Genomic DNA, 25,408 nt, shown 5'->3' with positions numbered 1-25,408 from the left:
ACCACCCCGGCTAATTTTGTATTTTTAGTAAAGACAGGGTTTCTCCATCATGGTCAGGCTGGTCTTGAACTCTCGACCTCAGGTGATCCACCTGCCTCGGCCTCCCAAAGTGGTAGGATTACAGGCATGAGCCACCATGCCCAGTGACTCCTGGTAATCTTAAAATTCAGTGTTAATGATGTTACCCCTATCATCCCAGACAAGACATTCTCCTGATTCTGTTTCCATAACATCTTTTGAATAGGTGCCCTCCTCCTTCTCCCTGCCTCCCATCTGCCCTAATTCGGATTCTCATAATTCTCACCTAGATGATTGCCATTGGCATTTTCATTTCTCCCTGAACTCTCTCAATTTCAAACTCTCTGCTATGAGACTACATTTATCGAAGGTCATATTGAACAAATCATTCCTTAGCTCAAAAAAACTTCAAGAGTCACTCAAGAGTTTAAACTCTGTCAGTCTGCCAAAATGTCCTTAGTCTAGCCCCAAACTCTATGTATCTTTTCCATAACTTCCTTTCAATAATTCAAAATTGCAACCAAACCAACCATTTTTACCACCTATCCCAGTCTCTGTCCCCATCTTTGCTCACACTCCTCTGCAGATCCTTGCATATGTTCTCTTGAATAACTCCTCCTATCCCTCAAGGCTCTCCAGAAATGCCATTGTTCCTTCTTGCTAGAAGTAATTTCCCTTCTGATCTGAACTCCCATAACAAGTATACCATCCCTCTCCCTTGAAGGCAAGAATCCCATTTGGTGCACTGAACGTAGTGGTTCAGCCAACAAAAGTTTGTTGAATGTATTATACATTGTCTAGCAAGTCCTTCCTCATTCCCCTTTCCACATCTATAGGGGCATAGTCAGATCTGGGATTGACACCTGGCTTATAATGAGCTATGTAAACTTGGGTCAGTCACTTAACCTCTCTGATGAAAAGCTCAGGCTATCCATCAGCAAAATGGGAATAAAGATAGCTCACAGAGTTTTATGAGTTAAAACAAAACAATGTTTTCCAGAAGAGCCTATGTGGCGTATTACTACAAGCTCCCTCATGATTTCTCTGTTTTCACCCTTAATCTCTACTCTGAGAGCTCCCCAAATGACACACTCTAGGGAATGGCTTGAGTAAGATAAGTAACACTCCTATATGACTTCTGTATGTGCTTCTCAACAATAAGGGCAGTGATCTTTGCTAATATTTTTAACTGTGAAACATCACCAGAGCAACTGAGGAATTATTTTGCTTTTTCTGGGACATTACTGCAGTCAATAGAGCTTATCTGAGAAGGCTACATCAGGGGAGTAAACGTTAAGTGAGTCAAACTTTAGTTTGGAAGCAAAGGGAATTCCTCGTATTAGAAGAGAACAATAGCTACTTTGTACAGCTCTGAACAACCCAGAAAGACTATTTTGAGACTAGGCATCTCAGAGATACAAAAATTGGTAAGATATAGAAGAGATGGCATTGAACTCTGTAAGGTCTAATTCTGGCTCAGTTACATATTAACTGTGTTACTGCGGACAAGCTACTTATCTACTATTGGGTCTTGATATTCCCATCTGTAAAATGGTATGGCTAGATAAGGAAATTTTATTCTGGGAAGAACTCCTTGTTCACAAATTTGTTCAGTAAACTTACTACAGGAAATACTGGGCAGCTGATCACCTTTGACAGTTAGATGTTGACCTACTTAGAGTTGCAGGTAATAGTGAGTGGATGGTCCCTTTAGCTTCCCTCCAATTCTGTGCCTTTTGAGGCAACATTATAGCTTAGAAATTAAGAGCAATGACTTGAATCAGATTAACATAGATTCAATTCCTGGCTGTGCTTTTATTCTATGAGCACAGTTAGGTTTTCCACCTCTTTAAAGCCTCCATGTCATCATCTGTAAATAAGTAATAATAAACTCCTCATAGGGGTCTCAAGAGTATTAAATGCAGTAGAATATATTTTTAGCACATAATTTTTAGTATTAACTTTGGTAAAGACTATGAAAAATAGTTTTAGAAATTTAAAATGAATTATTGAAACACAGGAACCAGATATAATTTATTATTCTGGATAATATCCTGGACCAGATTTTTTTTTTTCTTTTTCTCTAAAGGATATCAGTGGGACAGCTGTTGAAATTTGAATAAGAATTGTAGATCAGATGATACTATATATCAAAGCTAGTTTTCTGAGTTTGACAATTGTCTTGCGGTTATTCAAGAGAATATCCTTGCGTTTCTGGACTACACAATGCAATATTTAAAGATTTATCTACAATTTACTCTCAAATGGTTCCGAAAAATATGTACATATATTTTGTATGTGTGTGGAGAGAAACAGAGAGAGAAAGTTAACATTTCGGAAATCGGAGTGAAGGGTATATGAAAAATTATGCTTGCAATACTTTCTAAGTCTGAAAATACCTTGGTACAGAATATTATATGGATGTGTGTGCAGAATGTTTTTAAATATGTTTTGTATATGCTATTATCATGAGTTGAATTACATATATGAATTGAATAGCTGTATTTGACATATGTTATGTGTGTGTATAAATATGTAATTCAATTATTTTAAACTATTTAATTTGACCCACCCCTGTTTTTATTTGATTTTAAAACTTTCTGTCTAAATTATTTACCAGTCCCCTTCTGTAAAGCAGTAATTCCATTTAGAAATAACTGTCCTATAGGTGAAATAAAATGACAGGTAATCTTCAATTAGTATTGAGAGACCTAAGTTTCACTTTAGGTCTTGTGAAGAGATGTAAGTTTCACTTTAGCATCGTGAAGTCTTCCAAAGTCAAATCTTGTTTTGAAACGACTGGAATTATCCTAGTCATATAGTGTGCATTAAACAGTAACTGTCCAAGTGCCAAAGCTGGCAATGGCTTCTTCTGCTTTGCCACATCAAAGTAACAGCCACAGCAATTTTTTCAGTGACAGACTATGGAAAATTAGCTGGATATTCCTTCTACTGTTTCTAACTCAATCATTTTCACAGCTCCAAATTTCAGCCATCCCCCAAATGACTACTGATACCCAACAAGCCTAAAGGAGAGCCAAAGCCACGTCTGACAACATCAGGTCAGGCAGCAGAGCCTGTCAACGCTAAGTGAATGTTTTCTTTAATCTGGCTTTCCTTTTACAATGCAAACAGAAACTGCAACTTCTATCCCCAAGCAAAACCATCTCTCTTCCAAATAACTTTAAGGAAGACTGCAATGTTTAAGATGATTAGTGAAATTTCTCACGGCGACATAGCACTTTATGGTCACAAATCACTTTTACATCAATTATCCCATATTCCCTTTACAGTACTTCTGTGAGAAGTTCCATTGTAAAGAATAGGAAAGTAAAGTGCAAAGATTTCAGAACCTTGCATGTACGGAATTTGGGGCCACAATCTATGTTTCTATATTCCCAAAAGGTGTTGTGGGAGAGCAGGAATCACTAGGTAACACTATTTATGAACTATAAAACTTTCAGAAAGTAGGTTAAATATACAGAAGGAGCAGGATTGGAAAAAGAGTGAGAAAAAAAGTAGGTTAAATGTGAAAACAAAACAACTGGCAACAATAGTATCTAAAGTACATTTCACTGAAAAAGTTGGATGGAATATTTTCCTAAGAACAAATATATTATCACTCACAGTGTTCCAGAAAGAACTGGGCTCTAGGGACCTGACTTCAAGTCCCAGCAAAACAACATACCAGGCTCATGAACTCCAATAGGCCATTAACCTCATCAGCTCAATGTCTACCTTTGTGAAACTGACTTTCCTTTCAGAGTTATGGGAATGGACTTCTGTTCATTGTAAAGCTCTAGACACAATACTATTTACGATCCTATCTTTATAAAATGGAATTCTTTGGGCCCCAAATAGATCAGCTCTCTGTGTTCTCAGTCTCAGCAAACGGCACCCAGTTATTCGGGGCAAAAACCCTAGTCTCATTCCTATTACTCACCCAAATATCAAATTAAACTCCTTTAGGACAAGTCTAAATTTCTTATCTTAAAATGACCCTTCATTATCTGGCCTCATCTCCTGACATTTTTCCGTATGTACCCTTTAGTCTTGCCATAACAAGACACAACTTTACGTGTCCTAAAACTTCTGAAATTTTCCATCTCCATGCCTTCCACATGCTATGAAGTTCTTCCTAGAACACCCTTACTACTACCCTCATTTGGTTAATTCCTACATGTCCTTCAACACTCAGCAGAGGCTATTGTGGACGACTTTCCCAAATGCTACAGTCTTAAGAAAATACACTGTTTTAGGCCTCTGTCCCTGCACACGCGTCTTCACCATGATGCAACAAGTGTTAGTTTCATTTCTCCCTCTAGATCAATGTTGTCCAATAGAACTTTCTGCAATGATGGAAATGATCCACATCTGTACTGTCTAATATAGTAGCAACTAACCACAGGCAACTATACGAGTACTTGAAATGTGGCTAGTTCAACTAGGGAACTGAATTTTTCATTTTATTTAATTTTATTTATTTTAAATCTAAACATAATAGCTACCTGTGGCTAGTGGCTACGATGCTGGACAGCACAACTCTAGAGGGTCTGTCAACTCTGAAGATGGGTCATGCTTGTATCTGTATTCCCAGCACCTGCCACCTTGCATAGTGTAGGATTCAGAGTTTATTGAAAGAATAAGGAAATGTATAAGTATTCATACATACTTTTGTATTCTTGGGAAGTGATTTCTCCCAATACCCCAAGCATTCTATCACATTCAAACATTCACCACATCAAATTTTGCCAAACCCAGTCACATCTTGTAAAGCACACCTCATTAACTAACATGGAAAAAACCCTCAGCAAATAATTTCTACTCAGGGCATTTGGCTTCATGATCACTCTTAAATGACTTCCAGATGACTCCAAGACAAAGTTATGCTGTTTATGAAATATTACAATAGTCATGGCAGCATCATTTTGGAATGTCAAAATCAACTACATTGTTTAATAAGGAAAAAGCATAGGCTTTTTATATTTATTTTAGTATTTATATTAATGTGAAAAATAAATTCCCTTGAATGCCTACAGTACTGTAAAAGTTATTAAAGACTATTTTGAAGTATTCTTTAAAAATAACATTCTGCTCTCCTAACTGAATTCATTTTTGAAATACCATACAACATTTAGAGAGAGTATACGGACTTGATTTGATGGGTTTCATTACTATGATAGGAGAATATGGAGAGAATATGACCTTGCTACAAAGAATGAGCAGCCAAATTCAATTTGATTCCAATTAAAAGTCCTGGTTGGCAGAATTCATGTGGTTGGCATATGGTTGGTCATTTGAGATTTTAAGAAATCCAAGACGTGAACTTCGCTAAGCAGATTAACCAGGTTTGACTCCACATCCAGGTCCTCACTTCCAAATTCCTTAAAGATAACCGGCAATCAAAGGCATCAACAAAGATGGTCTGCACACAATGGCCCCATCCAGAATGAGGGGAGCTTCTCCATTGCTGGCCTGGTACATTACCTATCCCATAGTGATTAAATTATACAATGGCTGAAAAACCATTTGTTAATGTCCTTCCATTGCATAATTACTTCTGTAAAGAGAGACTAATCCTATAGTATCAAATTGTATGTGAAATAAAAAGGAAGAGGTAAAGCATCTTAAGGCTGGATAAGGGGGATGGAGGTGGAAAATTTAATGGTTTGCTTCTTTTAAACTCAATTGAAAAATATTAATTAAAAATAAATTTATTACAAAATAATTAATGTTCACTATAGGAAAAAAAAACATAGGAGGCAAAAATAAAACATATACTTTTACCCAAAGATAACATTTGGTATATACTCTTCTGCTTTTTTTTCTTATGCACTTTGAAAATAGTAAAATAAACATTAGCCAGCATTTATGTAACATTCATTCTGTTTCATGTACTGTCCTAAGCATTTAACATAAATGAATTCACTCTGTCTTCACTAGGACACTATGAGGGAGGGACCATTATTAGCTGCACCTTTCAGACAAAGAAACTGAGCAGAAAGAATAATTTGACCTAGCTCATAAACTTGTAAGTGGCGAATAATCTCTGTTCAACTTTTGCTGTGGGAGCATTATGTTCGACTAACTAGTGTGGGAGGAAACATTTCTCTGTATTAAATCTTTAAGTACTATTTCAATATTCTATGAGAGAACACAACCTGGGTATCTTATTTGACTCCAGTTCCCCATTCTCTAGGGGAGGGGCCAAGCTAAAAGATGGAGGACATTCGCTGACTTGGATCTAATACTCAACAGCTGGGCTGTATGACACAATCTGTAATATGAATTTAGATTCCTTCAGGGCTATATCTCTTTGATGTTCTTAGTATCAAACTGTCACCCTCCTACCTCTATATATTATATAATCCATTAGCTTGGCCTTTAGAAGCCTATATTAACTTAATTCAAGTCGATTTTATTTTTTCACTGGGATTCTTAAAATATAATATACAGTTCCCAATTCTTTTAAAACCCAAAGTGCCTATTTTGATTATGGATTTCAAAAAAGTGTGGAGAGCACAACAAAAAGGAGGTTGAAACAAGGAGAAAATATTTCCACAGTGCAAACTGTTAAATTGGAAATGTAAGATGCAACTGACAAGTTCAGAAACGTTCTCAAAGTTAAAGGTGCTCATAGAGACCTGGACAGTGTTTCATGCCTTCACCCCATTTCCAAAGGTCATCTGCAATTGTCCAAGGGGTCCTACCCTCAGTTTTCTGCTGGCTTGCTGTTGAGATTGTTGCTCAATGACCCTGAAACACCTTGTGTTATTTTTTGTGGTTCTGTTACCCATATAGCAACTCCTTGGCAACAATGGTAATTATACAGCAGCCTTGTTATCTCAGAATAACACTGTAATTAACTGGTGTCACTGCAGCATTTGCAGTTATAATAATTGCAGCAAAAAAGTCCTGTGGAAGTAGCATTTTTTAAGTTACGGCTTTCAAAAATAGCTTCGGCAACTACGCTACTTAGAAAACCAAGTTTATTTCCTCCAAGAAACATGATTTCCTCCTCACAAAGCCCACTGAAACTAAGCTATCAGAATGTCTCCTAACAGAAAACATCAGACTTTCTCTGTAGCAAAAGCTTCCAAAATGAATTGGGGAAAAAGTCATACACACACATTTCTCAAAGTAATACTTACAGCTCTTCTAGAAAAGGAAAGTTCTTAAATGCATCTTCTGGCAACTGAGTAATGTTGTTCATACTGATATCCCTGGAAAACATAAAGTTAAGAATATTGTTAATTAAGTGGCATGAAGCTTAAAGCATTTAATCCAACAGAAAACTAACTAGGTGCTATAATTTTGTGAAAGGGCATAGAAGACACATAGAAATAGTCACAATTTGGCTTCAGAATGCAAAATTCAGAAAACACAGAAAAGCTAAATGTTTTGTTATAAATTATGTCACATAATTTAGAAATATACTCAGATCCTGTATTTTCCCCTCTTAAGTATCATTGGAAAAAAAGTCTCAAACTACCTACAATAAGTGGGCCAGGGTGACTTCCCTGTGCTCTGGTATTCATGGCAGTACACATACCTATCAAAATAAACCAATGAATACTCTAGGAACGATACATAGAATTTGCAGGTGAGGGTGGCTTCTGGAGTCACTCAAGGACAATAAAAGCATGTCCTAGCTCTACCCTAGTCATATTTTCTTCAAAACCTATAAAAGTCCTCCAGGTAACAGTTGTCAGTGGATTTCATGTTCCGCCTATGAATAGATGCAGGCTAAGGACAAGTGCATACATGATAGGTATGCGGTCCATTTCCAGTTTTCCCTTAAGAGCGTCCACAGAAAGAAAACTCACCCAACAATATAACTCAACAATTCACTAGTTCAAACAGCTAAAAAATACTTTATTAACCATTTCCCTCTTCCCTGGCAGCTGCCTTTTGAACTGGCTTTCTCTGCCACACTCCACTTGAGGTCAGCACCGTGAAAGACAGGTTAAAACAGCCCCATAAGGGAAAGTCCCAGCATGCGCTGGGGCAGTGGAGCTGCCTCCTTCAGTTCCATGGTGTTTAATTCTGTGGCTGAGCCCTTGGGTCTCCCCTCTCGAGAACCTGGCATGAAAGTTCACATGTGAGACATGCCCATTAGTACAGTACATATATTGGTATGAGGAAGGAGAAGAGAAATGAAGCATACCAAAGTCAGCTAACAATACTAATACTGTGTTATTACATCCATTCCATCAGGTAAAATTTTCTTTTAAAGGAGGCAACACCTTCAGTATCATGCTAGGTACAACCTTTCTCCCCATCTTTCCTCTCACTAAAATTTAGAAATGGAATCCACATCCTTTCTTACTAGACTTTCCCAATGCAGGTTTGGAAAAGTTTTTGGCTTGGGAATAACAGTAACAGTAGCAGCAACAAAAACGGCAGGAGCAGCAGCTAAGATGCAGTGCATGCTTGTAACATGGTAAGACTAGACAGAAAATCTTACTTTACAAATGGGGAAACTGAGGCTTACTGAGGTTAAAAAAGCTTCCCCAAGACCATTCAACAAGCGGTATAACAGAAAACACCAGAGCCTATGACGTTAAGTGCAAATCATGAGTCTTCTTAAGTATTATTTGAATCCTGTTATTAATACTTTTCTCCAGTGGTAGTCAAAATGTAAAACAAATAATTGAGTCCCATCAAGCTTAAAAACTGGGAAGAATAATGCCCCTAACACCTTCACATAATTATCCATGAATCTCTGGAAGAGCACTTTTGCTTGACAACTGGGGTTTAAAAAAAAAAAAAAAAAAGGAGGACCAGGAATAGCTTTAGCAATTAAGGAACCAACATTAACCAATACTAATATACATTTCTTAGCACAAGAAATTTCCCTTTAGATGAATCTTATGACCATAGAGACATAAGTGCACTCTAAAATTTTATATCACTGAAAACAACTCAAGTCCTACTAAAGAAACTTATAAGAAAAGTCAAATTACTATGCTTCTCTAGGAATTACTATTTTAAAACCCAGGCCTCAATACTACTTTAGTCAGTGATCATTAGCCCTGGGGGAAGGGGAGAGGAAATGCTTTGTTTTTCATAAACACTCTAGCAAGATACTGGAGAAATGGCATCAAAACAGGGGTCAGAAAAGGCAGGCGCAACTCCCACCCTGCCACATAGCCATTGTGTGATACTGGGCCTCCATCTGCTCATCAGTAAATTGAAGCTGATTGGTTGGGTGGCTTCCTGGCCTGACATGATATACTGTCGCCTTTATACTGACATTATATGCTGATTCACCCTCTTCTGTAGTTTCTTCATGGAGGAGTCCACCTTTTCAGATAAAAACAGATGAGATTCATTTTATAGAATGTTTCTGAAAAATTTATCACGACGCAAAGTTTAAAGACTATCCCTCTGTCATTGTTAAATTACTAAGTCACTCTCATGGGAGATACATTTGGCCTTAACCAGTAAAATCCTTCTCAAGAATACAACAAAACATTTAATCATATCGAAAGCAAAATAATGATCCGATATGAGTAAACAATCATTCTGTAAAATATCAGACAGTTGTGGTGCTTTTTAGTCATTCCAATAAAAAGAGAAAGGACGACAATAACTGCTTTACAAAATGAGGCATTCTGTACAGTTTCCTCTAAGCTTGGCACACCTGAATTCAGGTGAGATATCACTGTAACAGAAAAACTGATTAATTTCCTCATCAGAAAAAGGTCTGGGAGAGAACCAATTAATTGCCTCACCAGAAAAAGACACATAATTAGAGACAATTTACACCACACTATTCCAGTTTTTTAAAACATGCATACACACACACACACACACACGCAGCTCTCATTTTTTTCCTTATAGTAACAAGACATAACATGTAGTTTTGCTGTGAGCTGTTAATGCAATTAGTGAGACTCCATATTTACAAACTAATATATGTAAAACACACAGTGAGTTTTTCTTTCAAAGCTTCAGATTCAGGAGCAATACTTATTTCTAAATTTTTCTTAATTTCACACACCCGGAGAGGTTCCCTCTTTAGAGATGTTTTCTCTCATACTTTCTGGGATTCAGTTACAACATTTATGAAGTAAAAAGTTGGGGGAGGGGGCAGTGGTGAGCTACAAGATGCTATCTCTGGAGAAGCTCTGGAAACCTGTGGTGACAGAGTATAGATGCGTGGGTATCCATTTAAAATAATGAGGGCTGATGGTGATAAACAACCTATGGATAGTCTTAAGAGTAAATTCTAGACCTGACATTACCAACACCATAAAGAGACTTTATAAATAAGAGGTTAGAAATGATGACCTATGACAATAATTACAAATATATGAGGCTCAAAAGCCATATAAATTACTATGATACATAAATAAAAGGAAATAAAAGGAAGTTGTTTAAAGAATTTTCAGCCAGAAGATGCTCCCACAGATTAGTACCTTCAAATTCACATGAGTAGCACAATCTTACCAGTGGCATCAGTAATAAATCCCAGGAATTCACCTTCTGGGATACAGAACTAAATATAAATATATATCATATGAGGTCAAAGCACCACCAACTCACAAATATCTCAGAAGGGCAATTTCCAGAGAGCTGATGGCCTTACTTGGAGCCAGCATTGAATACAGGCTTTGGCGCCAGACAGACCAAGGTTTACATATGAATTTACTACCACTAGCTGTGTGATCTTTGCAAATTGTTCATCTTTTCTGTGCCCTGGTTTCTTCGTTTGTAAAATGGAGGCAGTAATAACTGAACCTTATAGACTGCTGTGAAGATCAGAAAATGTCAGGTCATGTGTAATAAGTTCAACAAGAAAAAGCTGTTATCTCATCATCATCCCCTGTTTTTGCTGCTCCTGGAAGCCATCTGAATACAATGGACCAAGACCAGACTAAAAGGAGACACCACATTGCCTTTGTTGGCCTTCTCAGAAAGAAATCACTTTTACAGAAGACACTAAATGTTGCAGAAGGCCTAAAACTTGGAGCGGTTGTTCCTAAACACAAAACTAAACTCCAGAACCCCAGGAGACAAAGATTTTAAGCTGGGAGAACCCTTCGAGATCAAATACTTCATTTAAACGAAAGATTAGAAATACAAAAGCACACCACCTTCCCCGAAAAATAAACATGAACTCCCAAATACCAGCAGTCATTGATTTCAAAATTAAAATTTAAAGGGTGCAATTGTTTAATTGAAACTGCCAAATCTCTCCAGTGGTTAAACTCTCATCTTTTTTCCCCCATAAAATTCACTAATGCTAAAGTATCTACAGAGTAAAGAATATCATGTTTCAACAAGGTACCTTTTAAGATCCCTGTAAAATGATCCCTAAGCGAGCCCAACCAGTTTGCTGATGGCTAAGCATGTACCACTGTGGACTCTAACACTGCAACCTTATTGGGTCTGGGCCTTCTGCCACAGAATTATTTAATTTTAAATATACTGTGATTGACCCAATGTTATCTAAATTTGAACAAGCCCTCCTATTTGTATTAGATAAAACTGTACTGCTACTACTATATTGTTGATTTTATCTCAAATATTACCTGGCAGTTTAAAAAGTCACTGAATTATATACAGGTTCAAGAGAACACAGGGTTCTCTAAAGTGTTCTCTCGGAAAAGAAAAAAAAAATGATGGTGCTGTCCATAAACTCAAAAAACACATGTTAATAATGACCAAGAAGGTCACCTTCAAATCTTAAAAATACATTTAAAAAAAAACACAACTCTCCCAATGACTTTTCCAGGGTGTATAGTATGACCAAAAACTAAAAACTAAAAATGAACTTTGCAAAATGCCTCCGGTGGAACAAATTTGAAGGGAAGGTCTCTCTCAACCACAAGTAGTAAAGACACACATAACACCGAAGTTCTAATCAAAGTTCATTAAGGATTTGATTTCTGACACTATTCCATATCTTTGGGCAAGTAATCTCATTTTCTCCCCACCTTTTTATAATAACCAAAGTAACCACTGTTAATTGTTTTTAAAAAATTGAAATACAGAGAAAACCATCCACAATATCAACACCCGCTGGTACCACTGCCATATTTCATGAATTTTCATTACGTATTTTTTCTATGTATGGTACATATTTTTACAAATCTGAAATCGTATAGTTCTGAACATGTTCATCTCTTGACACCAAAAAGATTCTTCATTTGCAAAATGAAAAAAATCTTCCTCGAAAATACCTTCAAATGAAAGTGTAAACACTGAAGTCTAATATATATCAATCTATTTTTAGCAGCCCATACATCATGGGATTGGAACATCTTTGCTACTGAAAGCCACCATGTCAAAAGGAATAGAGGTTAATTAAGGGCTTTCCTTTACAAGAGGAAAAGGAGATATCCTGTCATCCATTTAACAAATATTTACAAAATATCCATTATGCACATACGTGCAAGGTACTGTGCGAGGATAGTAAGGCTTTTATGCAAAAAGATGTTATCAATAGGGTTTTTTTTTTTTGTATTAAACTCCATCAGTCCACTCTATTCTTAACTTGCTATTACTGTTGAAGATATTGTTGCAACATTCAATTAAATTTAACTGTTTTAAAATTGCATTATTTCATTTTGAAAACAAGAACAGCTACATGAAGATATGGCTATTTAAACTGTAGAAATGCGGCCAAAACAGTGTATGTGCCATGTTAGATTTTGCTCCAAAGATATTTTTTGTTGACCCTACATGTTTTAGCATGACTAGAATCCAACCAAGTGTCACAATAGACACCCTTCTAATGTCTGTGCACCATTTCTACTACAAACAGTTTTGAGCAGTAGGATAAACTGGCTCCATGCTGTCTGACATCTTCTCTGTTTTTCTCAGGTACCAAGGCTCAGTACTTCCCAGCAAGAGGAATCCAAAACATGCTTCTCTACAGCCTTGGAATTCTTAAGGGGACAGATGCCACAACACCCATATTGACACTTAAAAATAAACATTAATTATGGCAGAGACAAGTTATCAACTTGTAAAGTCATCTATTTAAGGTACTTCAACATCCTAAGTATAATCTTTCTTAACAACTTGGAAAGGCTAGAGAAAATGTCACCTTCAAATCTTAGAAATGAATTTTAAAAACTTGTTTCTATCAGAAAAACATTTAATTCATTTTATGATCATCTACTTTAGTGGATTGAAATATTTTTCTTTTTTTTCTTTTTCTTTTTTTTTTTTTTTTTTTTTTGAGACTGGAGTCTCACTTTGTTGCCCAGGCTAGAATGCAGTGGCACAATCATGGCTCACTGCAGCCTCAACTGCCCAGGCTCAAGCAATTCTCCCACCTCAGCTTCCCAAGTAGCCGGGACTACAGGCAAGCACCACCTTACTCGGCTAATTATTTTTTTATTATTTGTAGACCAGGTCTCACTATGTTGCCCAGGCTGATAAAACCTCTATTTTAGTACCTTTTAGGATATTCCCTTCAAAGACTTTCAAAGCTGTGCTGCCATTGTTAAGAAAATGAAACAACACAAAAAAGATTGGGAAGAAATATTTACAAAAATATAAATAATTTCTATTACAATGTATAAAGAACTCTTACAATCAATAATAAGAAAAGTCTGATTTTAAAATGGGCAAAAGATTTGAACAGATACTTCACCAAATAAGATACACAAATGGCAAATAAGCACAGGAAAAGATGTGCATAGTAGTTAATAAGGAAATGCAAATCAGACCACAATGAGACATCTTACAACTATTAGAATGGCTAAAATTTTTTTAAATAGAAGCTAAAATTTTTTTAAATAGCAGCTGACAATATCAAGTACTGATAAAGATGTAGAACAACTGGAACTCTCATCTGCTGTTGGCAATAAGCAAGATGGTACAACCACTTTGGAAAACAGTTTGGTAATTTCTCATAAAATTAAACATATACTAATGACTATATGACCCAGGAATCCTAGACATAAATTATATATATTTGCCCCAAACTGGAAACAACCTGAATTAGTGAATGGATAAAGAAATTCTGGGCCGGGCGCGGTGGCTCAAGCCTGTAATCCCAGCACTTTGGGAGGCCAAGACGGGCGGATCACGAGGTCAGGAGATCGAGACCATCCTGGCTAACACGGTGAAACCCCGTCTCTACTAAAATACAAAAAAAAAAAAAAATTAGCCGGGCGAGGTGGCGGGCGCCTGTACTCCCAGCTACTCGGGAGGCTGAGGCAGGAGAATGGCGTGAACCCGGGAGGCGGGGCTTGCAGTGAGCTGAGATCCGGCCACTGCACTCCAGCCTGGGCAACAGAGCTAGACTCCGTCTCAAAAAAAAAAAAAAAAAAAAAGAAATTCTGGTATATCTATACAATGGAATATTATCCAGCACAAAAAGGAGCAGACTACTGATATAAGCAACAACATGGATGATTTCAAACACCTTATACTAAGACAAAGAGGCTAGATGCAACAGGTTACATATTGCATGATTCTATTTATACAGCATTCTGGAAAACGTGAACTTATAGACACAGAAAATTGATCAGAGGTGGTAACAGTTGGGGGGTGGAGAAAAGACTGGCTACAAAGAGGCATTAAAAACATTTATGTGGTGATAGAAATGATCTATATCTTGATTTTGATAGCAGTAACACAACTGTACAGTTTTTCAAAACAACTATATATTAAAAAGTGTGAATTTGGCTGTATGTAATTAAGCCTTAATACCTGTATTTTGTGGGGTTTTTCCTTTATAACTAAGGCATATATGATAGTGTCTCCTCACATTTCTCCTTCAAGGAAAAAAAAAAATTCATCCTATGTCTAACCATTCTGCAAGTCCTACTCCAAATGAAAAATTGCGATGCATAGCTCTGTCTTGAGAATCGAGAAACATGGGGGCTCTTTTCTGTCTTTGCGATTTTGGCTATCAATTTGTAGCAGAACACTGGGCTCAGTTTCTTCATTATCTCTTTACTAAGCACCTATTAGGTCTGTGCCTGTGTGCTAGGATGAGTGAGACATAGTCTCTACCCTCAAGAGCTGTCTGAGGCAGTGAGAGGAACAAAACAAGTAAATACTATGACATGTGTGACCCAGCAAGTGAAGATGATCGAATCAGATCTGGAGCTCAAAAAAGCCTTCCAACACCAAAGCTGCTGTGCAGTTACAAAGGGCAGATCTCACTAATATAAAGTTAAGTATATCACATATAAAAATAAGCATGTTCATGACAATTATTTAGATTTACATATAAAATATATATTACATATAATATACATACACACATGTACATTCATACACACACGCCTGTATATGTATACGGCCATAATATAAACGTAATCCACACTGGGTTTATACTAAAATAAATTTATTTTTGGAAGCCTCTGAACTAGATAATGTGTGTCTTGGGGGAAGGTGGAGGGTGCCTTCCTGTCAGAAAGAATATCATGTGTGAAAACATGGTCAAATGAGATAAAACCACAGTGGTCAGAGAGATAAAACCATCAAGGAATTAGAGAATTACAAGCAGTATGGTCAAAAAAGATAAGACCACCAAGGAATTTGATCATTATAGGCAGTATGTGTACAAGTGGTGAGAAAAGCTACCCAGACAAGCAAAAACTACATCCCAAAAGGTCTTCATATGTGACCTTCAGAAATCAGAACTTTATTCTAAAAGTGTAGAAAGCTGCCAGCAAAGTTTATGCACATCAAGTTTGCTGTAGAAACGTCATCCTGACAGCCACATATTACAATGGGACGAAGGGAGGGGAAGCTAGGAAGAAGAAACCCAGACCTGCTCAATTCCAGCTTCCTTCACTGTAAAATACTGTATACCAACTAACCTCTAAGGCCCTTTCTAAATCTATCATTATTACTCCTACTTCGACATTCCTGCTCCTGCACATTCCATGCATAATTATGGAACCCTAAGAAACCCTTAGATTCATGCTTTTCCTATCTGTATGTGTAGGCCCATTTGCTTGTGTTAGCAAGTATGGGAGTAAGTACAGGCTAAAATAGACCCCTTTCAGAATTATAAGAGTTTAGCAATTAAGAAAGATGCATGACTTCATTTCCAAAGGTACTATTTTATGCTGTAATTGTTTACACTCTTGATGAAGCAATACAGCCTAGGAGACATTTAAGGGTGTGTTCTTCAAGAGGATGCTAACACTAGAAGGTAGAAAAGAGTGAGGATAAAACACTGGTGTGTAAATATCACAACACAACAAAACATATGTGTGGCTTAAATTACAAATTCTTAAAGGGTAACTAAAAAATAAAACTATTGGATGGTGCCCACCTACAAAGAAATAAATAAAATAAAATAAAACAAATAAAACTAATTAGACTAATTCAATATTTTCTAGCTTTAAAACAAGTTTCAGCTTCTTTTGTGTTTTTTTGTTTGTCTGTTTTTCTTTTGGTCTTTTTAAACAGGTTAGTTTTCACAAGTGTGGGATATGTTGTAAAGAGAAAAATATAAAATGCTCTAATTCTGGAGTAATGTCTATTAAATGGCAAAGAAAAATAAATACCAAAGACAAAAAAAAAATTACTCTCCTGTCTCTAATTTGATCAAGAACCCTACCATCTGGCATCACAGGGAATAGTAAGGGTTAAAACTATAATATTCCTTGTTTTCTTCCTACCTAACTGGTGTTCCCAGGCATTCTTTGGGTGTCAACAGCTGTTCTGGTAACCTTACGATGACAAAACAGTGTTTATTACCAGCCAAGACACACAGACAAAATACTATTTCAGTAGTCCATTTAACATCAACAAGAAGCATTATAAAGATTATCGTCTGGGCAAATTGGAAACACTCAATTACTTCATCCTAGCAGACAAAATGCACTATTCATAAAGAAAACAATCCAACATCATTTAGTATGGTAAATATTCTAATTAACTAAATGGTTTATGTTTTCTTATGGCTACACTTATTAACACGACTGATAGGAAAACATTACTTCACCATCCTTGCCTTCAAACATGCACGCCCACGAAAACTTCTGTTTAGACGCGTATTTTTTAAACTTCGGCTCACAACAAGTAATGGATTGTGAAATCACTTCAATGGGTCAGAGCCAACTTTTTTAAAAAATTGAAATAGGAAAGAATAGAACAGAAAAATGCCAGAATGCATCAAATGCTGTAAAGGTAACTATCAATTCAGGAAAATTTGTTTCAGCATGTACCTGCTTCTCTCTTCCTGATTGCAAACTCTGAATGCCCTGGTTTAGCCCCAAGTTCGAATATATTGTCCATGAAACAGAGTTAAAACCATGAGTTCAAGGAATTGCCTACTCAAGTCAAATATTTCTTATTCCTCCACTTAAACTGAATCAAAATTATAGCTGCCTTCCTAGTACCACAAGCTTGGCCCAGTGATTTTAAAAACCTTTAAAGTTTCCCTTTTCTTTGTCCACATCCTAATCTTTAATATTTTAGTGACATGGGCTCTCTAAAACTGACAGTAACAGTATGAGAGAATGCCAATGAGATCCCATGGGGTATTTAAGAGAATTTCTTACACTTCTGTTTTCCACTGTTTCTATAGAACTGGTGATAAACTGAGATAGCTCTATTTTCACTCTGCTACCCCTGGGTTCTATTGAGTTTTTATAAGTATACAGTAACATTGTGACATTTTTTTCACTTCCTGTGCATAAAATGTTTATACACAACCTTGATAAAACCATCCCTACGTATTTTGATTTTAAGATTAAAAAAACAAAACAAGGGGGAAAAACCACAAAAAACCTACACTCCAGTAAATCCCTCCTAATGCCCCCAGTCTGAAAGGGGCCTTCCAATAAGCACCGTTTGTACATCCAATAAGTGACCTAGGCAAGAGCAGCTCCAGTTTCTAAGACACTAAGGCACTGACCTCATTATGTTGAGGCAAGAGAAGAATTCTAAATGATGAGGCAATCTATATACCCTGAAGACCAGCTGCCAACCGTCAGGGCCTGAACCCAAAGGCAGGCTCCCTGGGATTTCACCATCCCTGTAATGCAGGCTTGTGGAGCAATCACTTCCCTTCAGGGGATGAGGCATGCAGACTCCCCTCCCAAACACATACCCTACACACACTCTCTCTCTCTCCTTTCTCCCCTCTGCTCTGATGGCCATTTTTTAAAGGCTTATAAAAATGTATTCTATCCTTAAAGAAATGACTCAAAATTATAACTGGAATGACTCAATTGTTTCTATTAACTGTAAGACAACAGACATTGATAATGATGATTTATAAAATGTCACTAGAGATATTCCCTTGGGAATGACTTATAACTCATTAAAATCACTAATGATTTATTCAGTATAGAAGAGGCTGTGCCATCAGAGCATGACAAGGTCCTGAATCTTGGGGAGCAAATATTCTTAAACCTGGTTTGTAATACTCCTGGACAGCTCCACTTGTGACAAGTCTTTAAGTTCTAAAAGTCCCAGAAACAAAAAGTTTAAATTATTTTTAATTTCTGCAATCAATATGAATAATATGGTCCCTTGTTTCTTTCTCTAGGGAGAAAACAACGTGCTGCCATGAAATTTGCTTAATAAGAAAAAATAGAGAACGAGGCATACACACACCCAGACACAAACACAAATTTCACAGCAGAACATAGTTTTCTGTCCAGAGAAAGATGACTGAGAGTTACTGCTTTATGACATTTACCTGAGAAAATTTCTCAATTCTGCCGCTGATCTGGTTTTTTACTGAAGCAGCTTCTGTTACTAAATTAGTAAGCAGAAAAACGAATGTCTTAGAAAATAAGCTCCTACAAGGAAGAGAATACCTAATTCCTCTAACCTCCAGCAAAACCAGCCACACACCTCTGATTCACATACCTACACACACACATACACATTATAAAGAGAATAATCTTAAAGAATATAAGGCCAGGCACAGTGGCTCACCCCTGCAATTCCAGCACTTTAGGAGGCCGAGGAAGTAAGATTGCTTGAGCCCAGGAGTTCGAGACAAGCCTCAGCAACATAGTGAGGCCGCTCAGGAGCCTGAGGGAAGCTACTCAGAGGCTGAGGTGGGATGACTGCTTAAACCTGGGAGGGTGAGGCTGCAGTGAGCCAAGATGGCACCACTGCACTCCAGCCTAGGCGATAAAGTGAGGCCCTGTCTCTCAAAAAATATATATACATTAAAAAAATAAAAAATAAAGAATGTAAGTTGGAGGATCAACTCAGATACCATGAAGTAGGTGACAACAATAATATATTCTGGTTGGCCTGGTACAATTCCAGTTTATAGTTATTGTCTCAGCATAGTTCTTTTTTTTTTTTTTTTTTTTTTTTTTGGGAGACAGAGTCTCACTCTGTCACTCGGGCTGGAATACATGTGGCACAATCAGAGCTCACTGCAGCCTCGACCTCCTGGTCTCAAGAGATTATCCCACCTCAGCCTCCTCAGTAGCTAGGACTACAGGCATGCAGGGCTAATTTTTTAAATTTTTTTGTAGAGACAGGATCTTGCTTTGTTGCCCAGGCTGGTCTGGAACTCTTGGCCTCAGTGAAGATCCCACCTCAGCATCCCAAAGTGCTGGAATTATAAGAAGGAGCCACCATAACCAGCCTCCATCATAAATATTAATAGTACACCCTTTCACTCTCAAAGGTATCCTACTATGGACAGTAAATGAACTGACCATCCCACTAATAGCAGTAGATATGGCTGAATGAAGTTGGGTGGGTTGTGATGGGAAGAGGTAAAATTTTTGGTTTGGACTGCCTTGGGAAAAGAGCTTGAATAAAAGGCTAATTCCTCATCTGTACAATATTATAATATTAAGAAAAACTTAAACTTATGGAGAATCTGTAAAGTTTATCAATATCTCTTTGATCGATCCCCTGCTCTTCTTCCTGGACCCCTATGCTCCTCTGTTAGGGTAGGGTCTGTGTTTTGCTCACTGTTGTATGCCAAGCCTCTAGTACCATGTGTGGTCATAGCAACTGCTGAGTGAATGATGTGCCAGACATTGCATTAAATGCTTTACATAGTAATAGTAGCAAGTAGTTACTTGGCACTTCCAAAGAAAAACAGGCCTAACAGTTTTCCAACCATCTAAATCAAAGGGCTGGTTGCAGGAGGAAAGAAAGGGAAGACATATAAAATATCTTCTTTACATGTGACACCTAATAAGTTTCTGGGAAAGACTAATATTTCCTATGGACAGAGCATTAACAACAGATTTCCTCCCTGTCTATTGCTACAACCAAATAATTTTACATGCAAACACATTGGGGAAAAAGCAGGGAAGAGAGTAAGGTTTTCATTTAAATACAAGTTACTGCGTTAAAAATAGCTTGGGGGGAATGATGTAAAACTGGATTTCAGTAAAACTAATTTTTCTTCCTCAAAATTTCAAAATACATGCTTTATCCTATAAATAGTATCTCACAGAACCACTCAACTAGAAAGCATAGTGGTTACCAATTTCCCCAAGCCAGCCCAAGAGCCTGCTGTATAACTCTTACTAGATGTATAACCCTGGGCAAGTCCCTTAATCTCTGTGCCTCAGTTTCTGCAAGTGTAAATGGGGATAACGATTCTGACTTTAGAACACTGCTATAAAGATTAGATGACATGACCTCTGGCGAATGCCCAGCTCATAGCAAAGAGTCAGTTATTATTATTTTTCTATTACCACCAACATGCAACACCATCTAATCTAACCATCTCATTTTAATAATGAGGGAACTGAGACCCAGAGGGGTTAAATAATTAATTAAAGCACCAAGATCAGACTCCAAATGATAAATCCTGGTCCATGATTCTTTCCACTACCTTAAGCTGGATTGTGTTGCAGTTATGTTTTAAAAATATGCTTTGGAATTTGGGAAAATAATTTCCCCAGAAACAATGGTCAAATGGTGCTTAGACTATGAGGTTAATGGGTCAGAGCGGGGTGAGCCCCTCCCTGTAGCTAAACTAATGACCTAATGTTAAAACAAAACATCAAAACAAAGAGAAAAACAGTACTACCAGTACCTAACCAAGGAAATGCAGGAAAAGTCTCTTCTTGCTTATTAAGAATAATGGTCCTTGTAGAAGTTTAATAAATTTAAAATGAGGCAAAATTTATAACATGGAATTCTGGGTACCTTTAAAAGGAGTGGATGTGCTATTGATGGTAATATGTTCAGTTTTACTTAAAAAACTCACAGCTTTTCTGGTTGTTGATCAACATATCTTTATTGGCATGATGAGCAAAACATTCCCTCTGATCTTAAGGGGAAAAAGAGCAGCTGTATGCAAGTGGGGAAGACAGCCAAGTAAAGGAGTACAGGGAAGGGCCTCTGAAACGAAAGAACAGCTGGCACGAAGGTAGAGTCTAGAGGACAGAGCCATTCAGGAAACTGCAAGTAGACAAGTATGGCTGGGTTATGGGGCTGCACATTGGCAGATGGAGGCTGGGGTCTCTGAACAACCTAGAAAGATAACCCAGGCTCATATTACAGTTGCCAGGGAAGTTCCATATAATATAGAGTTTGAGAATGGAACAAGAAGGTATGAAATATTTTTTAAGGAACATAAACAAGTTTGCTTTACAAAGAAATTCTGGTGGGTAGGCACAATTTTTACATTCCCTACACCTTTGCAACTACTTTTATTGAAACAGCACATTGGCACTCTTCTCCTGGCCCACAATGAGTGATGTTAGAAGTAGCAGCTTCAAGAAACTGATTGCTATGCATATTCCAAGAATGCCAATGAGGTTACTATTCAGGAAGCTACACCGAATTCCCTTTATCAGAGCCCTTGGGAAAAAAGTTCTCTCTGACCTCAATTCCAAGAATAGCTGCATTTCTCCTTCACGACTCATCTTTTTTATCTTATGGACAACGTGGAATCACAGAAATGGACCCTCTTTCCCTATCAGCTAAAGATTCTGTGAGCCAAAATTGTAACCCGCTGTTTACAAATGCATACATTAGGTGAGCAGCTTCAGTAATTCCTGTCTTGGATTCGTATTTTCTCGCCCTGTTTGGCAAGAGTCGGGGGTTGGGGGTGGTTCCTGGTCATCTCATCGACTTATTTTGCATTTTATCTTACGCATTTTTTTTTGATAAGCTATCTTGCATTCTTTTTCTTTTTTTCTTTTTTTTTTTTTTTGTGAGATGCAGTCACCCAGGCTGGAGTGCAGTGGCACAATCTCAGCTCACTGCAACCTCCGCCTCCCAGGTTCAAGTGATTCTCCTCCTCCAGCCTCCCGAGTAGCTGGGATTACAGGCATCCATCACATCTGGCTAATTTTTTGGTATTTTTAGTAGAGACTGTTTCACCATGTTGGCCAGGCTGGTCTCAAACTCCTGACCTTAAGTGATCTGCCTGCCTTGGCCTTCCAAAGTACTGGGATTACAGGCATGAGCCACTGCACCCGGTTTATCTTGCACTCTTTTTGGAATAAAATGGATTATATTAGTATCTTGTGAGCAGCCTCCATGTGCCTGGCATGCATACGCCAACAAATGCCCAAACATGTCTTGCTTGGAAGTATAAAAAGGTGATTGCAGAGTCAAGAAGGAAAGATCAACTCTGAGGGATAAATGAGATCCTGAGCCAAAAGAGCAGCACAAGGGACAGAAAGGGATAGATAGATAAGAGCCCCCTCAGGGCGCAGAACCAGTAGAACTTTGTTACTGAATGTTACTGATTAGAGGTTGGAAAAAAAGGTGAACTTTTCTTTTTTTTCTTTTTTTCTTTTTAAGAGACAGGCTCTTGCTATGTTGCCCAGGCTGGACTCAAACTCCTGGGCTCAAGGGATCCTCCTGCTTTGGCCTCCCAAGTAGCTGGAACTACAGGCACATACCACTGTGCCCAGCTTAAAGGCAAACTCTGAAGATGACATGTTGGTTTTTTTGTCCATGTGTCCGGTACAGTGATGCTGCCGTCACCTGGAGACACAACAGGAGGAAACTGTGTGTTGGGTCTGTTGGGTCATGTGTTGTTATCCAGCAGGGAGCTGTAAATTCAAGCCTAGAATTGAGAAGAAATGTCAAAGAGGAGGTAAAGGTGAGGGAGTGGGCAACATGGAGCATTAAAACTGCAGAAGTGGATGGCATCACTTAGAGATAAAGAGGAGAAAAATAAAGAAAACGGCTGAGAAAAACATTTCTAGACATAACCAAAGTTGAGGAATAGAAACAGAGCAGGCACAGTGGCTCACGCCTGTAATCCCAGCACTTTGGGAGGCTGAGGTGGGCAGATCACTTGAGGTCAGGAGTTCAAGATCAGCCTGGCCAACATGGTGAAACCTCGTCTCTAGTGAAAATACAAAAATTAGCTGGGCATGGTGGCAGGCGCCTGTAGTCCCAGCTGCTCAAGAGGCTGAGGCAGGAGAATCACAAACCCCGGAGGTGGAGGTTGCAGTTGGGTTGAGATTGCACCACTGCACTCTAGCCTGGGCGACAGAACAAGATTCCCTCTCAAAAAAAAAAAAGGAATAGAAACAGGAAGGGGAGGTGGGGAGGTGGGAAGCAGGAGTGATCAGGAAACGGAGGAGGAACCTAAAAGAAAAGCTTCCAGGACAGAAAGTGTTCTGCTGTCCAAGGTTGCAAAGGAATCTGTAAATAGAGGAGCCACAGGATTTAGTAATTAGATCATTTGTCTATATGTTTATCATAGCATGAATTTCATGCATATTAACTATGACTAAAATTTTTTTTCCCTTATTTTGGCTCTGGAGCAGAACAAAGAAAAGGAGAGAATTTCCTGAGGTGACTGGGCAAGATTTAAAAGAGCAAAGGAAAAGAAACACAAAGTTTGAAGAGGATGTGTGTAAACATGTGAGAAAGAGACTGCCTGAGGTGGATCTTCCTGGGCTGGGATCCTGAGAGACAGGAAGAGGGGGGACCTCCATGTGACTGTTCCCCCTGCAGCCCTGCAGGGCAGGGGGAAGTTCCCCCATCAGTGAGCAGGTGGGGCTACCTCCTGACCACACCTCAGCAGGGTGCAGTGGTGTAGATGGGGCCCCAGACATCTGTGAGTACTTGGCATCTATTCCTTTATTCTCTGACTCCAGTATGGTTCATTCTAGGCTCACTTTCACGTTGAACGTACTCCTCTCACTCCTACATCACAACTATGTATTTTTTTCCTAGTGTGTTTTCCCAGCTCTTCCCCAGCTATAGTAATTAATTCAAAGACGCCATCACTTAAGTGCCAATCAAATCTCCATCGAGATCCAAGAAGAACAATAGTAGGCTTATATGCAGTCTTTTAATTTAAATTACCAGTTGAGTCACTACATGCCAACAATTAAGCAATGACACACACACAGATTATACTCCATGTTAATAGGGCTAAATCAGAGATCTCAGAGAACAAGTTGCCCTGGACAGCCAAGCCTTCCAGATAGCTGAGGTTTACCTTCAGGGGAATGGAGGAGGTGGAGGCACAGACACTTAAATAACTTGATAATGACTATTTTTCTAATATGTTATTTGTGCTTCTCTGCTTTCTAAAACAGCACATAGGAAATATAATTTAAGCTTTTCACGGGCCTCCATTATGAACATCCCCAGGCGGTGATAAGCCAGTAGAAACAAAAACAGTGCATTCCTCCAGCTCACTTCTATCTTGTTTCTCCACCCCTCGACCCCTTGCCTCAATCCAAGCCATCACCATCTCTCCCAGGACCACGACAGTAGCCTTCTGTCTGGTCTCCCTCTTTCCATGCTTGCCCCTCTGAATTCAACCTACACATGGCAGTCAAAGCAATCTTTTTAAAACAAGAAGACAATTCATGCCCATCCAGTGCTTAGCACTCTCTTTGTTCTATATCAAGGCCCTACCTGAACTTGCTCCTGCATCCTCCCCAACATCATCTCAAATCATCCTCACCCCACTCCCAGCTCCCCCAACTCCCACAAGAACGCAAACCTCTCCTCCTTCCACCTTTGCACTTGTTCTCTGCCTGGTCTACTCTTCCCTAGCTCTTCCCATAGCATCTCCTTCTTACATCCTGGTTTTATCTCAAATGTCACCCCTTCACAGTCTCTCCTTAGCCCCCCTAAAATGGCCACCAGTTAACGCTATATTACCAACCAGTTTATTTCCTCTGTCTAGTTATCATTGGATTTATCTTGTTTCCTTTTACTTTATTCGAAAACAAACTTTCTTCAGCATTAACCACTGAGCTAGGGGTTCTCAGAAAGTTGTCCTATGTCACCTGGGAATGATAATTTGATAGAAAGGCACTTTCTTGTGCCCTCTCCAGACCAACTAATCAAATACTCTAGGGGTATTAATAAACTTTCCATGTGATTTTGATGCACGTTCACATGTGAGAACCACTGCAGTATATTACAGTGGCCCCTTATGTGTTCATGGTCTTCCCCACTAGAAAATAACATTTATGAGGACAAAGATCTAGTCTGCCTTGTTCACCACCAATTTTCTAACCCCTAGCCC

General features: G+C 38.3%; 1 protein-coding gene across 2 annotated transcripts in view; it reads right to left on the bottom strand.

Moving 5' to 3' along the window:
- The window catches only part of LGR4 (leucine rich repeat containing G protein-coupled receptor 4), a 108,548-nt gene that overhangs the window by 40,116 nt on the left and 43,024 nt on the right, over window positions 1-25,408 (bottom strand). For both annotated transcript variants that reach the window (XM_045371631.2, XM_045371632.2), the window contains exon 2: window positions 7,170-7,241. In XM_045371631.2, coding sequence (XP_045227566.1) covers window positions 7,170-7,241 — 72 coding nt within the window. The remainder of the gene's footprint in view (window positions 1-7,169; window positions 7,242-25,408) is intronic.

This window comes from Macaca fascicularis, chromosome 14 (genome assembly GCF_037993035.2).
Source record: "Macaca fascicularis isolate 582-1 chromosome 14, T2T-MFA8v1.1".
Classification (NCBI taxonomy): Eukaryota; Metazoa; Chordata; class Mammalia; order Primates; family Cercopithecidae; genus Macaca; species Macaca fascicularis.
The sequence above is the reverse complement of the archived record's forward strand: the minus strand, read 5'-3'. Positions and strand labels throughout refer to the sequence as shown.